Raw genomic sequence first — 14,616 nt, 5'->3', positions numbered from 1 at the left:
TCCTTCAGGCTTTTTTGCAAGACATCTCTGCAGCGAGAAGAATCGGTGCTGGGCGGATGAGGAGGCGGCTGTACCGAGCAGGAGGTGGGAGGTGGTCGCACTTGGGGTCAATAAGCAGCAACTTTACCGACCGGAGTTTACCGACCTGCCGATCGACCCCGCCTGCGCTTCGCATGACATGCGGGACTCGTGTTCATCTCTTGGACAAACGGTTAAACCGCAAACCTTATGACATTTCATGGATAAAATTGGCTGTTTAACTTAGTTTACTTATAACTGAATTTTAAAAGTAAATAAGTCTGTCTTTCCATTTCCTTCCTTTGCTCATCACTGTTGAAATATTCTTGCCACCTATTCCTCTCTTTCTTCACTCCCATAAGGGTAATTAATGCGTAGGTCTTCTGGTTTTTATTTTGAATCGTTCACTTACTTTTTCTGTCAGTGCTAATCATATGTCCATTGTTTTTTGTTTTAGGTCATACCCTTAGATATAACACTGGAACTCCAGAAGCAGATAATGTCGGAGTTAGAAATTCTTTATAAGGTAGGTAAATTTTCTCATTTTGATTATTCTGCCCTATAATCTTCTTGCAGCAAATTTTAAAACAGGCTTCTCTTTTTCCTTTCCTTTTCCAGTGTGACTCATCATATATCATAGGATTTTATGGTGCTTTTTTTGTAGAAAACCGAATTTCACTGTGTACAGAGTTCATGGATGGTGAGTTGTGTATGTAGTGTGCTTTTGAGTGCTAAGCATGTAAATGGGAAAATCATACAAAGATGTACTTTTCCAGAATGGAGCAAAATGCAGTAGTATGGCTTGAAAATGCGAAGTATTAATAACTTTGCAGGTAGTTTTTTTTTTTAAAAAAAAAAGGTTAGTATTGGGATTGTGTTATATTCTCCGTGGTACGCTGTATTTTCCTGAGTGTAACTTCACTTACTTTTATTGAAAATGTAAATAGAAGAGAAATAAATGCTAGCTTAATTTGTGGTTTGATATTTGAGTCTTCCATACAATCTGTCCTCGCTGACAAAACAGCTGTTCCTCACTTTTACTGTTTTGATAGCCAAAACAGATTTTCTTTTAAAGAAATCTATTAACCCAATGTCCTATGTGTTTTCAGTGGAAATCGTCTCTTAATTGCAAGGCAAGGAATTATTTTCTAACACAGCTGTTTAGCAGTGCTGCGCTGAGTTTCTTTTTGGGTGTACTCTTGTTTCTCCCAATTTCTTCAGACCAACAGTATCCCTTTCCCCACGATCTGATGTTCTCATTATGGAGATGCGTTAGTGCTTTGCTTTCAAATCTTGTACTGTGTGGCATTCTTGGAGAAAAGGCAGGAAAACTATACTGATTACGGCAATTTATAATCATTGCTGCCCTCTGTGTGTCAATTTTGAGAGCGTGTCTCATGACAGATGCTGTCCCCTCATGTCTCGTGTGCAAGAACCCTCTTCACAGCGTTCAACTTTTAACATCATGTTCTTACAAGCAATAGTCTATTACTCTCTCCAGGATTTTCTTATGAGCCAGCATTTCATGCCCTATCCAGCTTTTTCACAAAGATTCAGTTAAGCTGGACATAAAGAAGTAAGGATCTCGCAAATAATTTACTGTGGAGGGAAGGCTTTGCGGCAGGAAAAATTTCCAAAGCCAAATGTGTACCGTTAAGCATCGTTGAGTAGCTTCTTCCTTTCTGATAGGGACCACGAATAAAGCCCTTTAGGGTTTTACGGTGCCTTTTGTTTTCTCCCTGTTAAAATGGTCTGTTATTACTGTTATTTCTCTCTTTGTACACTTACTACTTCTGTCCCAGTGATCACTGTGCCCCATTTCCAAGTAGGAGTATTCTCACAGATTTTCCATGTTTGATGAAAAAGTATTACATTTATTCATCGAAGCCCACAAGTTAAATTCTTTGCTGTCCTCATGCTGTGTGACTGTTAGCTGTTTCTCTGTTCTGCCCTTGCAATTGCGCTCAGACTTGGGAGTCTGTGTTAAGCAGTAGTAGAACGCAGTAAGGAAGCATCTGCTCGTGCCAAAACATGCGTCTGCCTACAGTATGCATGCTCCTGCTAATTCAGAGATTTTTTTTAAAATGACGGCCGTAAGCGCTCGCAGATCTGAATTCTTGTTTGAAAATATTTAAGCCTTTAGGGTATGCATCCCTCACGATGTTGCACAACGATGGTGTTTACTGACCATGCACAAATTACTTGGAATTATACTGGAGATGACCTCTGGTCTGCCTCATGTTGTGCACTCCTTCTGGCAGAAAGCAACAGCCATCATTTAAAGGAAGAACAAAATGCAAATAAAGGGACCTTGCCTTTTTTTCCCCCCAGACCTTTAATTTTGATGCATAAGGATGCAGGTAAAGATAATAACAAGTACTTTCTCATCCTGCAGATGAACAGCTTTAACCTTGACAAAGTTTTAGCCCTTTTGACTGTCTTGGGGTGTTTATATTCCCTGAATCCATATCCCATGGCTGTGTTTGCCCAGTTATATCCTGTACCGTCTTACAAAACATAGTTATTTCCTTTTCGAATTGCCTAGGTCGAGGTGGATCTGCCCCTTTTGGGATAGTCATGGCTTAGGGGTACAGGTAGGGAAAAGGTGCACATGTGGTACCATTTTGGTTCTTTCCTTATGACTTCTTTGGATTACAGCATTTCGGAATGAAAGGCTTTTACTTTTAGAAATTGAACGATAAGCAAAGTACAAGGTGTAGTTTTCTTAATTGCTGACTGTGGGCCTAACTCTTTTCCCAGTGGTGTCATCAGTAAAATCCATATACTGCACTGAGAGCAGAGTTAGGTCAGTGCTGAGCACTTCTGAGAGCCTCCAGCCTTGAATAAGACAACGCGCCCTTGCAAGTTCACGCTAATATGCTGTGCCTGTAATTTGCTTGTCTGTTGTGTGGGGGTTTTTTTGCCATTCTACTTGGATGTTTTAAATTTAATTTACATTTAATTTAATTTAAATTAATTGTAAATTATATAAGGATTATATCAGATGCCATATAATGTTAGCACCAGGTTTGGGGGACAAGGGTTAGGATACTTTAGATTTTGAAGTCTACTGTTGCTTTTTGGGATGACTTTGTTATTCCCGAGAAGTTACTCCAAGCCTGATGGTTTTGAGTTCTCCAGTTGTGATACTCTGTCCTGTGAACGGGGGCGTTTCCTAACAGGAGTTTTAATATTAATGCTGCAAGCAAAAATAAGTAATGTGGGTGAAGAGAGACCTGAGTACTGTTTCATGTGTTTGTATTTGGAGTTTGGTAGATTTCTAAGGTCAGTTATTTCCGACACAGTTACATCATTGATGGTGTTCTTATTAATAACCAAGGCCTAGAAAACCCTTGTGACTTCAAATCTAGGGCAGTATTTCATTTTGTATTACCTAAGCACGTTTTGTTTGTCCCTGCAGGGGGTTCTTTGGATGTTTATAGAAAAATTCCAGAACATGTCCTCGGAAGAATAGCAGTAGCTGTAAGTATTTTTTTCATTTTGTCTTTCAGTTTTTGATTGTGCGTGTGACACATCTCTGATTCGAGTGCACACGTGGCCCTTTGGGACACTGAGTCATCGCCAGGCTCCGTGTCCTCCTTGTGTCTGTGTAAAAGGGAGAGTCCTTCCTATCTCGTGCTCTTCCTAACTACCCTGTGTGCACAAGGACACCGGGTTTAAGGAAGCCTTCCTTTTGAATGACCAACACGTGAGTTGCAGGAGGCTCAAGAAATGTAAAAGGGTGTGATAAATTGAATCGGATAAGAAAAAAAACCTGTGAATTTGCTGGAGAGCTCTGTGGCCATGTTTCTTCGTATCAACCCATGTAGGATAGAGCAGTCCTCTTAATAGCCTTTATTTAGCCTTAAAGTTGTTCTGTGCTTTATGGTTCCTTTAAAAAGTGATTCAGAAGCCCTGGCCTGCCCCTTATGGTGATCCCTCGTCTGCTGCTTCTGCTGATTCTCATGTGTCATTTCCATTCTAACTGTCCTCATTCTGCACAAAGTAACTCAATTAGATTTGCTTCCCAGGTTGAAAAATTAAGTCAGTTCCTGTTACCAAAATGCAATGGCAGAACACGTTTTCTGTCTTCCCCTGGGGCAGATGTACTCCTTAAGGCAAACAAGGAGGAGGCTGAAGTTTTTGTTTGGCCTGATAAAGGCTGCCTGGGGACAGGCTGCGCTCTCACCCCTGCGCTGGCACCCTTCACTGTGAGCAGCCGCGGCTGAAGACCTAACAGTCATTTTAGGGCAGACGAGCAGGGAGCTGGTCTGTGAGCTAGGAAGAACTGTCAGTCCCCAGTGTCTCCTCGGTTTGGTAGCCAAGTGTTGACAGTGGGATCCTTAGAGCACCTGGGAGCCCATCGTTCTGTCTCAGCAGCATTCAGCGACTGCGTTGCTAGAAATTCACTAGCTGTGATTGAAAAATCAGACTCCAGAGCAAAAAACCAAAGTTCCATGTTTTGCCACAGCTGAACACAGGGTAAATGACCAATGCCTTAGTGGATCTCACAAGGGAGAGAGATGCTGCCAAACAATTGCTAAATATAAGGAATACTTTGATAACTTAAGCAGTTTAAAGCATAACAAAGTTATTCTATCATGTGCCATTTAATTAAGTGCTGGGTTTTCACATTCATTATACATCAAGCTGACAATTTAAATCCTTTAATCCAACACAGGCAGCTATTTAGTCTCTGTTCATTGTAATTCACAGCTCTACTTTCTCTTAATTTGTGTGGCCTGCCCAGGGTGATGAACATCCTTCTCTGATGCTGTTTCCTCTAAGTAGCTTCAAATCTGCTCATTATATTGCCTAGCCATTTCGTATGGAATTTGAATGCTTTTCACCTTTAGTTCAGAGTAAAAACGTTTCATCTTTTCTTCCCTATGGAGCAATGAATGATAAGTTGCTCAGTGTCCTCGTATTCCTGATTCTGAGTAGTGTGTGTTTAGTGTAATAATACTGGGGTGGACCTTCAAGCATTTCTTCAGATGCTTCTTCCTTCTCCTTTTCCTTAATCTCACTTCCTATTGTGTACTTAATACATCCACACTAACTTACCTTTTCATTTCCTTACTTGCTTTTGTTTCTCCTCTCCCCCATCCTCCCCAGCCCACCTGGCTTGGTATTCTGCGGATGTTCTCTTCCAGTTTTTTCACTTATCCATAATGGTGGTCCTTCAGTCCCGTCTTTTATGTCTTTCTGTATACGGGGGTCTGTTCACCTGCAGGGTCATCTCTTTACAAATGTGTTAGTTAGTGAGCATGACTCCCTGACATGGACGGGGAGCTGATATTTAACTTTTCCTAGTTATTTTATTTGCTGCTTTAGCAACCTGTGCCGTGCCCGCTGCAGTGCAGAGGGTCAGGAAGGAGGTGAACAAAGGAGCCTTCAGAGAAGGAACTCGCCCCTTTCTCCTGCTTCTCCGTAACAGAAGGTGTGCGCTGAGGCTGAACCAGCCCTGGCAGCTTCCTCTGCTCTGGTGCTGATTTTTTGCTCAATTGGCATAGTAGACTTGTTGGAAGGAGGCAGTGAAAGCCTTTGTTTTCCCTATAATTTATCAGCGGCAGCCGGAATGGCTCCTTTAAGTCTTCACAAACGGCTACCCTGCATCTTGGTGCCTGACATTTCAGTAGAGCCCAGCAGCCCGTTTTGTGGGTTGGGGCACCTTTTTTGCCAAGTACTGTACACAGCCACCTTAATCCCCACCCCGAACAGCTTGGGAACATTACCCAAAGCCTGGAGGATTTCTGTTTGTGTACTGAGGAGAAGGAGAATGTCAAACAAAAGCCAGAGCTTGTATACATGGATCTTGTGGACAAAATCTGGAGCTTCCACAGTCTCTTTTCTTTTTCTTTTTTTTTTTTCCAGTCTATATGTTTTCTTTCTACCTTCCTTGCACCATGTACACAGAGTCATTTGTCTTTTATTCTCCTGAGACATGTACAACGCATTAGTCTATTGAAGCTGCTTAATAATATGTGTGACCTCCGCATCAGTTAATTAGAATACCCTTTTGTTATATTTGTAGAAGTTCTTAAGTGAAACCATTTCCAGAGGAAAATGATGCAGGCACATATAGACATTTAGCAGCATCCCAGCATTCCTCTCGCTCTGACTTGATGATTTTCTTGCTTCCTTTCTTGTTATACGCATTCAGTCGTCGTGAAAAGCGGTGGACTGAGAGCCCTTAAAAACGATCGTCCTACTCACAGCAATGAGCACAAAAGGCGCAGGAAATCCCAGCTGGTCTAGAACCAGATCTGTGTCTGCTCAACGCGCCATGGCAAAGGGAGCTCAGTTAAACGCCGAGTTGTACTCAAGGTCATTTCCTTGCACTCTTCAGTCTCCACGGGCTGAACTACCTGAGACATCCCTTTCTTGACAGCCCTCACTTTCTGTAGCCAAAAGGATAGGGCTACGTTGCTATTCATTTCCTTGAAATACCACTGTAAATACTTAACAGATACCTGCAATGCACTGGTTAATGGGCACGAATGGCGCTTGCTTTCTCATACGCTCCCCTGCCAGTCAGACTTTGATTTGGCAGGAACCAGAGGAGAGTTTTGTCTGCTGAGACAATCAAACATTTTCTGATGATAGCAACTGCCACTGTATTTTTTCTGATGTGAACCCTTATCTGCTGAGAATTAAACTGGTTATCACAGCGTCACCGAGAATATATGTAGTCTTTACACCATAGTGTTCCTCTGCATTCTCGTTATCCATTTCCCACTGAAGAAGTGACCACCGTTAATTGTGATGGACAGTCAGCTTTCAAGCTGAAATAGCAGGAGTGTGTTCCCAAGTGCGGTACTCGTCTCGTGGGGTTATTTTTTTGAGGGGTAAAAGATGGAGGGGAGGTTTGAGGCTGAAAGGCAGAATGCTGAAAATAAAGCAAGGCAGTGAAAAGAAATCTTGAGAGGAAGAAAGCATTTACTGGGGCTTGGGGAGCAGCACTGCTTTTTCAGGGGCCAGATAAAATGGTACAAGATAGGTAGTTGTCCGAGACATGGGTCCCCAAGAAACTGGAGGGATCTCTGACCTCATCATAAAATTCATCCTGGTCGCCTATATGAGGCTGTGTCAACAAGAAGGTGAAATCCTTCTTTTTCCCTGTGTTCTCAATTCGTGTGAAGGGCCGGTGTGTTTTTCCGAAGGAAAGGTTTATCTTGGGAACCCCAAAGTGATGTTTTGGTCACTCCTGTTTTCACACTGATGTCTACTTATTTGGGTCTGCCGATGTAAAACCTGTTCTACCTTTGCTTGCCACTTCACACATTTATTTTCACTTCAATTTCTGAAGCAGTGACATTGTGCACTGTATTTTTGAGTGCTAATGTTGATTGAAGTTCTCCCTGAAAGGATGTGCACTTGAACTGTCAAGAGAGTGAGTGATTGACAGCAGGTAGAAGTACTTTTTGTGTCAAGGCTTTGTCAAGTCATTGTTGTAAAACCTACTTTACTGAATACCAATAATTCCTGCTAGATGTTCAATCAAAAGGTACCCTCTTCCAGCACCATTTTAGAATAATATTTAATACTTAAAAGTCCTTCCCTAATAGGCAAATGTAAGGTAGGTGGATAACGGTACTTTACACTAGGTTAGTCCATTTGGGGGACTCCTGTGCGCGTATTTGCAGCCCAGGATAAAGGGAAAAAACTCTTTTCATTTCTTTGTACACTGATGCTGAGAGAATCTGAATGTGAGTTTGTTTAATACTGTGTCTTTTATAACTGCTTATTCAGCACGTTGCGTAATAAAGATGTTTAATAACTCACAGCTGTTGATTTTTTTCCCCACAGGAAATGTTTCCTTTTTTCTATGAATACATGCTTTAAAATAATTTAAATAATTTAAAATATTTTAAATAGTCTAAATATACGTTTAATGATCAAAGTGGCTTACGATTCTCAAAATCACTTTCACCATTGGAGGAAGCCTGAAGTGTTGCACTCCCTTTATTTTTGCATCAATATTTTTTTCTTCTTATGTCAAAAAGCTGTGTGAGTAGAATTCCCCTGTTTTGCTTTTTGAGAGGCTAACGGGAACAAGGCCACACCGCTGGGCATGCAGAATTTGACTAAGGCCTTTTGTTACAGGTAATTACCATCTGAGGCCATGAGATAGTTGGGTACGGAGTGTTAGTTTAACGCGGAGGAATTGCCACCTAGAGTAATTTACTGGGGCTCCCAAATCATTATTTGCTTTACAGAAGAGATTTGGATTCCACTGACATTGGTTTTGGTTACAGAATAAATTCTAAAATTCATTTCTAATCCAATAGGAAGGCTGAAAATTACTATGCTCTCTGCTTTGAGGCTGTATAATATTTTTAGCACTTCTGCTTGATCATTGCAACAGAAATAATTTCATTTCAGTCTATTCGGACAATGAAAAGAATGCTTTGTCTGAAGAACTCATACGACTTTACAAACATCAGAAATGCTTTACTGCTCTGGAGATGCACAAAGAGTATCTCAGGAAAATGAGTAAAATATCATCTCATAGACAGAACCTTTGTAAAAAAGATTTGCTCTATTAGAAAAGCTGGCTGAGACAGCAGAGATGCTTTGGGTAAAAAGTAAGCAGAAGCAGAAATACATTTGTTGAATCTTGTTAGTTCTCTGGGCTTGTAAAAGTTGTAGATCTCGGGGGGAAATGATAACGGTAAAAATGCAAGAAGTGTTGGGGTTTAATTACTTTACAGAAACAAAACCTGCAGAGAGGATAACATGTAATATCCACCCGCTTTCTTAGCGAGTTGACTGAGCGGCTTGTTTAACTTGGGGCTAGTATAAACAGATAGTATATAGAAAATAAACAGAGTAGCACTTTGATCCAGTGATGATGTTGCCAGAGTACGTACGGATTCTGCGTAAGGAAGTTGCATGGGTGGTTGTTTTGAGAAATATAGCCGCATTTGTACCGTGATGTCCTATGAATTTTCATGAAAACGCATCTCATATGTAAGGCATTCCAATGTAGTACTGGAGCAACAGGTTTTAAAATTCAGTTTTAACAGTTTAACTAGTGGAAGGAGCGGATTCTGGAAGAGCAGGCCAAAGTCTGCCCCAATTCTTATCTTTTAGGGGTCTCAATTGTATTTTCTGGGGCTATGGGATACAGTAAGGCTTGTGTTTGGTCTAGGACGTGTAATATGAAGAATAAGACAATTTCTACAGTTCAAGAAGAAAAGTTCAGCATTTGCATTGAGTAAATAAAAGCATGGGAAGTAAAGGAGGAAAAAGTATGGATGCACGGAATGGGGAAAAAAGGGAAAAGGAGGATGAAGTGAAAGAGGCTATTAGAGATTTTGTTATTTTCTGGCCTTTGATTTCACTGGGTTGCTTTTGTTGCAAGAAGACAAATCATTGTGAACTTTGTCTTTCATGACTTTTGACACCCCAACAAAGATAGATGAATTAGAAATACATTGAAATGCCTACAGGGACTCAGTATGAGCTCAGCTAACTTCAACTTACTGATCCTGGGGAGAAGCTTATTCACGTGTTCTTAAAGAACCTGTTGCCATGTAGTCCGCAGCAGGGCTTCAGCTGGGTCCTGCACTCCCTTGGAAGGGATGTTTTGTCTCCACCTTCCGTGGTCCTGGCTCCATTCTTCATTGGCACTTGGGTCTTTAACGACTCGCGCCAGCTGAGATGAGTGGTGTTTCTTACCGGGAATCTTTACTATTTCATGTTTCTTTTAAATTCAGGTTGTGAAAGGCCTTACCTATTTATGGAGTCTAAAGATTCTACATAGAGGTGAGTAACAGATGTTTTCAGTTTTGCAATGAAATACCGTATTATTTTATTTTAACAACACTTTCTACAGAGACAGTGGACCATACTAACATCTGGTTGGATTCCAGTGGAGTAACGCAGAATGAATCTCACTCATTAACCTTGCAGATTTTCTGATAAAATATTTTTACTGCTGTTCTCTTTTATTGCCCACCCTCCTCTCCTGCAAAGAAAAAGACTAAAGAGAGAAATGAGTTTTACACAGATTTAGATGCTTAGGGTTACAAATAGGAGCCCAGTGGAAAAATCAGCAAGAAAATCAGATGTTTGACTAATATTGGAAATAGAATATAAATAATGAATTCTCTGAGGTACTTCAGAAATCTCACATGACAGCCACAAGTGTTGCTAGAGTCTCAGATCTCTAAAATTGTGGCCCACTGTCCTTAACATGGTCGTGACTAATTAAAGAAACTTTAAACCTGCTTGGACATAAGCCATTTTTGGGTTTTGCGGTTTATTCTCCTTCCTGAAGCTAATCTGTATTTTTTAAACTTCTAATTTATTTCTTGCTTTTTCATGTTGTTACATTTTGTTAAAAAATTATGTGTTGTAGAAAGTTAATTCAGATATACTAGAACTTTCAAAAACAACAGCAGTTCTGGAAACAGTGGAAAATGTCATTTAAAGAACAAAGAAGCTTTTCCCCCTACACCACCACCACCACCACCACCCCCCAAAAAAAAAAAGAAGAGAAACTCATTACATTTATAATGTTTCTAAAGTGTCTGAAAGTAACTGCTCTGGTTCCTAATGTTGCTAACAATACTGTTTAATTTAACCCATCTGCTCGCTCAGCCCGTGTGCACAGTTGGAGCGTGCAGTAACCCACATCATTTGCGATTGAAAGAGAACTGTAAAGTAGAGAGACACGTAGAAAATGTTAAGTTGCAAACCAAATAGGTGAGACCATTTCCTCTGGGGTGGTGCCTAGTTTTGGAGCGGCTGAGAAGTAGGTGCAAGGCTCTGGCCAAGCGATGAGCAATGCCTGGGTTTGATGAGGAATGCCTGGGTTCGGTGCCCGGTGTCCTGGTGTGAGCAGTGCAAGGCGTCGGGCACCTCTGGAGAGTCATCCCGAAATCTGCGCACTGAGTGGGGAGAACAAGCTAATAGGAAACACTAATTCCCAGTATGTATTGAGGTCCTGCCCCTCCTCAGAGCTTCGGCTCCAGGCTTGTGTGGAGAGTTTGTAGTGGAGGAGGAGATTGATCCTTCCTTTGTGTAATGGCCCAGCGAGCAGCTGTGCAACAGGACATTGGCATCAATTCCTCCTCGGTCCCACAGCATCTCCTCCCTGGGAGATCGCTCTGATGTGACAGCACGGGCTCTCTCCTGGGTGGGAGAAAGAGAGCTGTGGCCAGAAGAGTGAGGAGAGATCAAGTAAGGACCTGGCTTTGTTAGATTAGAGGGTGAGTGAAATGCTGAGGCCGATGGTATATTTGACCCTGGGCTGTCACTGGATTAAAAGAACAGAAATAACCCAGAGTCCATCACCAACTCGGTGCAGACACAGGTTACCAAGGAGGCTTCATTGCTGATGCTGGTTTAAACATTTCACCGACTAGCCTGAATGTTGCCAGATGCAGAGATTTATCAGCTCCATCCACTCTCAGAAGAGGATGAGCAGTCTAGACGCCAGAGCTGCCACAGTGATTGTCACAATAAATATAAAGGAAAAAGCAGGTGGAACATCTGTGGTTGGGTATCGCTCTGTATAGCCTACGCAGTCTTTGCCATACTTTTGTAACACCAAAAAAAAAAAAAAGCAGATTTGACACTATTTTTTCATCTTGAATTTTTTCATTAATGATTCTGGCCATTTTTTCTGCTGAACATGATTTGGAGAGAGCATTGTGGTCAAGCATGAATACTATAACTGTAACATTTCCTTGTTCTTGTAAATTTAGAACCTGGGTGTGATTTTTGCTTTCTCAGTAAAAAAAAAATCTCCCTTTCTGCATGGGTTTCATTGCCTTGATTGAAGAGCAGCTGTGAGTTTTTGATGAATTATGTATGGTCCTTGCTACAGTGTGAAGAAAAGCAGAGAAACTGATTTTTCATCACACTTCAGATTTTTCTGGCCTTGGTCTGTTGCTGGATTGACCAAGGTGAGAACAGCACTGCAAAATGCCATGGAGGGGATAACTCGCATTCCAGCATCCCGCGGAGTTTCCTCAAGGGATTGTTTTTCAGTATTACTCCATACGCATTTTTAAGATACAGAACACGCGTGTGTACTTCTGTATCTTAAAAATGGGTACAGAGTAACAGAATGCAAGGAAGACGCCTATTTCTCAAAGTAATCTCCTTGAACTGTCTCCTGGTTTTAATGCATCAGAGGTAAATGAACGAAAACTTAACCCTGACTTCCTTGCTGCCACACGTAAAGCAGAGCGTGCAGGAAGTTCGCGTAGGCTAAGAAGTCAAGAATTTCCACCGCGGTGATAATGAAGGTGGAGAAGCAGTCATCGTCAAGAAGCTGTGTACGGCAGTGCGGCAACCGACGGTTTGTGACTAGAGCACGGAATAAAGCAAAGGAAACAAACAATGAGCAAGTCTTTTATTCCACATCAGACATTTCAGCAAATATTACAGCTTAACTTCAAAACAAACCTTGCAACTAATGAGGTGATAGCCATGCATATTAATAAACCCAAAGCTGTAGTCGTAGTCATCACACCCACATCAAACATAAACATAAGATTAACACCTACACCACTTCTTTGGAAGATGTGAGAATGTCCCAATGATAAGTGTGCTCTTTTCCCCAGAGGATAAGAAGTAGAAATGGAAGGGTAATGAGAAATTAACTTAGATTTAAAACAGAATTAGCAATTAAACAAGTCTAATCATGTACAAAGTCAAAGTTTGTATAAAGACAAACCAAAATCTGTTAAGTTCAAGAATAAGTATAGACCGTATGCATTTTATCTGGTATGTTTTTTTCTTCCGTTCACACCTCCTTATTAAAAGCAATGTATGAAATAAATGTTACCCGCTTGTGTTTAATTGTACTGATCTGTATTTGTACGCATGACGGCGTGCCAGGGGCCAGCTGGCTGCATGGTTGAGGACTGTGGTTTCTGACTCGGTTTTAAATTCGTGGTAGAGTTCTGGAAGTGTTTTCTGGGTTGTGATGTGCGAGGTTGTGCAAAGCTGATGATCTGGAGATCTTCCTGGCCTGTCTGTTGGTTGTGTGGCTGGCTGTGGCAGAAGGGAGGCTTTTGCAGCACTCAGGCCATCTCCTTTTTTTTCCTGGGATATTCCCTTAGAAAGATACTCAGATCCTCCTTTCTTTTGACATACGCTAGCTGGAGCGGAGGCGTGCTGGTTGGTAGGGACGGGCGCTCGTGCCATACCGACGATGAGTGTTCCCATCATCTGAGCAGGAACTGTAGTTTGCTGAGGATTTCACCAAAGATGTCCAGAGCAGCACATGTCACTTTTCCCTCTTCTTTTTTAGCTTCGCAATAATTAATCAGAATTAGTGCCACATATAATGAAGCGCAAACAAAAATACTAGGGCATGTGTGCACACATGTACATATGTACCTCCGTGCGTACATATGTACAGCTAAACACATCCTGGGCCACTTACGTTTATTTTAAAAAAAATAATCCCGGCCTCTGCAAAAAGTGTGCTGATGAGGTCGTTACGGCAAGAAAATATTTCCATTCTTCCAGCGGCTTCACTTTGTTAACAGTAATTTTCTGCGAGCTGTCTGCAGCTAAAATTGGGCTTTTGTGTCTTGTCTCCCTTGAACCTGGCGTAGTGTAGATTTATATTTTTAAAAGACGGAAAAAGTCAAGAGACGGCTTTTAAAAATCTGGGGTTTCTTTCCCGCAGTCATTAACCTGTTTGCTTTTCAATAAACCGAGATGACTGAAATGTTTGGTGTTCAAACAGCTGAACCTCTGACAGTTCTGGTAAGTAAGAGCTTGGAGGTCCCATTTATTTGCAGAGAGGTGAAACGGCTTAGGCAGATATATCAGAGGGAGGACTTGTTCATCCTCTGTAATGATGCTTCATAGAAATCATTTGTATTAAGCAAGCACTGGTAATGGGAGCATAATGACCCCTTTTGGCTCTTGTTTAAATTCTTTCACTTCTAAACAGTAATATTAATCACAAGCAGATGGTGCAGAACATTATTTATGCACATTTGTTTTCCAAAACCAAAAAATGTTTAACCCATTAACTGAAGCGGTTTATGAAACAAAAAGGCTAATTTACTGATTGGGTGATTTTTCTCCCCACTTTCAATGTGAGATAGCGGGTGAAGTGACAGTTTTGTCTGGGACTGTCGCTTCCTTTTTTTTTTTTTTTCTGGAGGAAACCAGTGTAGCCATCGGAATGCATAGCAAATATTTGCTTAAATCCCCCGTTTGTGGCGCTGTTTAAATTCTGCTGTGAGGACAGATAGTGTTTGTTCTTAGCAGCGCTTGTTCGGCTGCAGCCTGCTCAGTCGCGTCCCCAGCCCGCGGAGGCTGCCCTTCCCTACCCGCCTGATCGCCCACTGCTTTTTTTTTTTCTCTCTTTTAGGATGTTCTCTTTAGTTTTGTTTGTGGAAGGATTTCGGGATCAAGCAACGCTTAATGAATGACAGATGGGTTTTTAATTATATCGACTTACTGGCGCATCTGACATGGGAGCGGGGAAGGGGAGATGGGCTCTGCGGATCCCCAGTGACACGAGGTGATGGCTGGGTAGAGCCTTGGCTCTTCCTCGGTGGGAGCTGGGCAGCCCTGGTGGGATGGGATAGACGTGGCACGGGGGTTTCCTCTGCT

At 41.7% G+C, this 14,616-nt stretch overlaps 1 protein-coding gene across 1 annotated transcript in view; it reads left to right on the top strand.

Annotated features, from left to right (window-relative positions):
- Positions 1-14,616, top strand: part of MAP2K5 (mitogen-activated protein kinase kinase 5) — a 131,997-nt gene that overhangs the window by 43,405 nt on the left and 73,976 nt on the right. Inside the window, exons 9-12 of the mRNA XM_009886771.1 lie at positions 476-544; positions 637-718; positions 3,440-3,501; positions 9,741-9,789. Coding sequence (XP_009885073.1) covers positions 476-544; positions 637-718; positions 3,440-3,501; positions 9,741-9,789 — 262 coding nt within the window. The remainder of the gene's footprint in view (positions 1-475; positions 545-636; positions 719-3,439; positions 3,502-9,740; positions 9,790-14,616) is intronic.

This window comes from Charadrius vociferus, unplaced genomic scaffold (genome assembly GCF_000708025.1).
Source record: "Charadrius vociferus isolate BGI_N301 unplaced genomic scaffold, ASM70802v2 scaffold190, whole genome shotgun sequence".
Classification (NCBI taxonomy): Eukaryota; Metazoa; Chordata; class Aves; order Charadriiformes; family Charadriidae; genus Charadrius; species Charadrius vociferus.
This window is presented reverse-complemented; position numbering and strand designations above follow the sequence as displayed.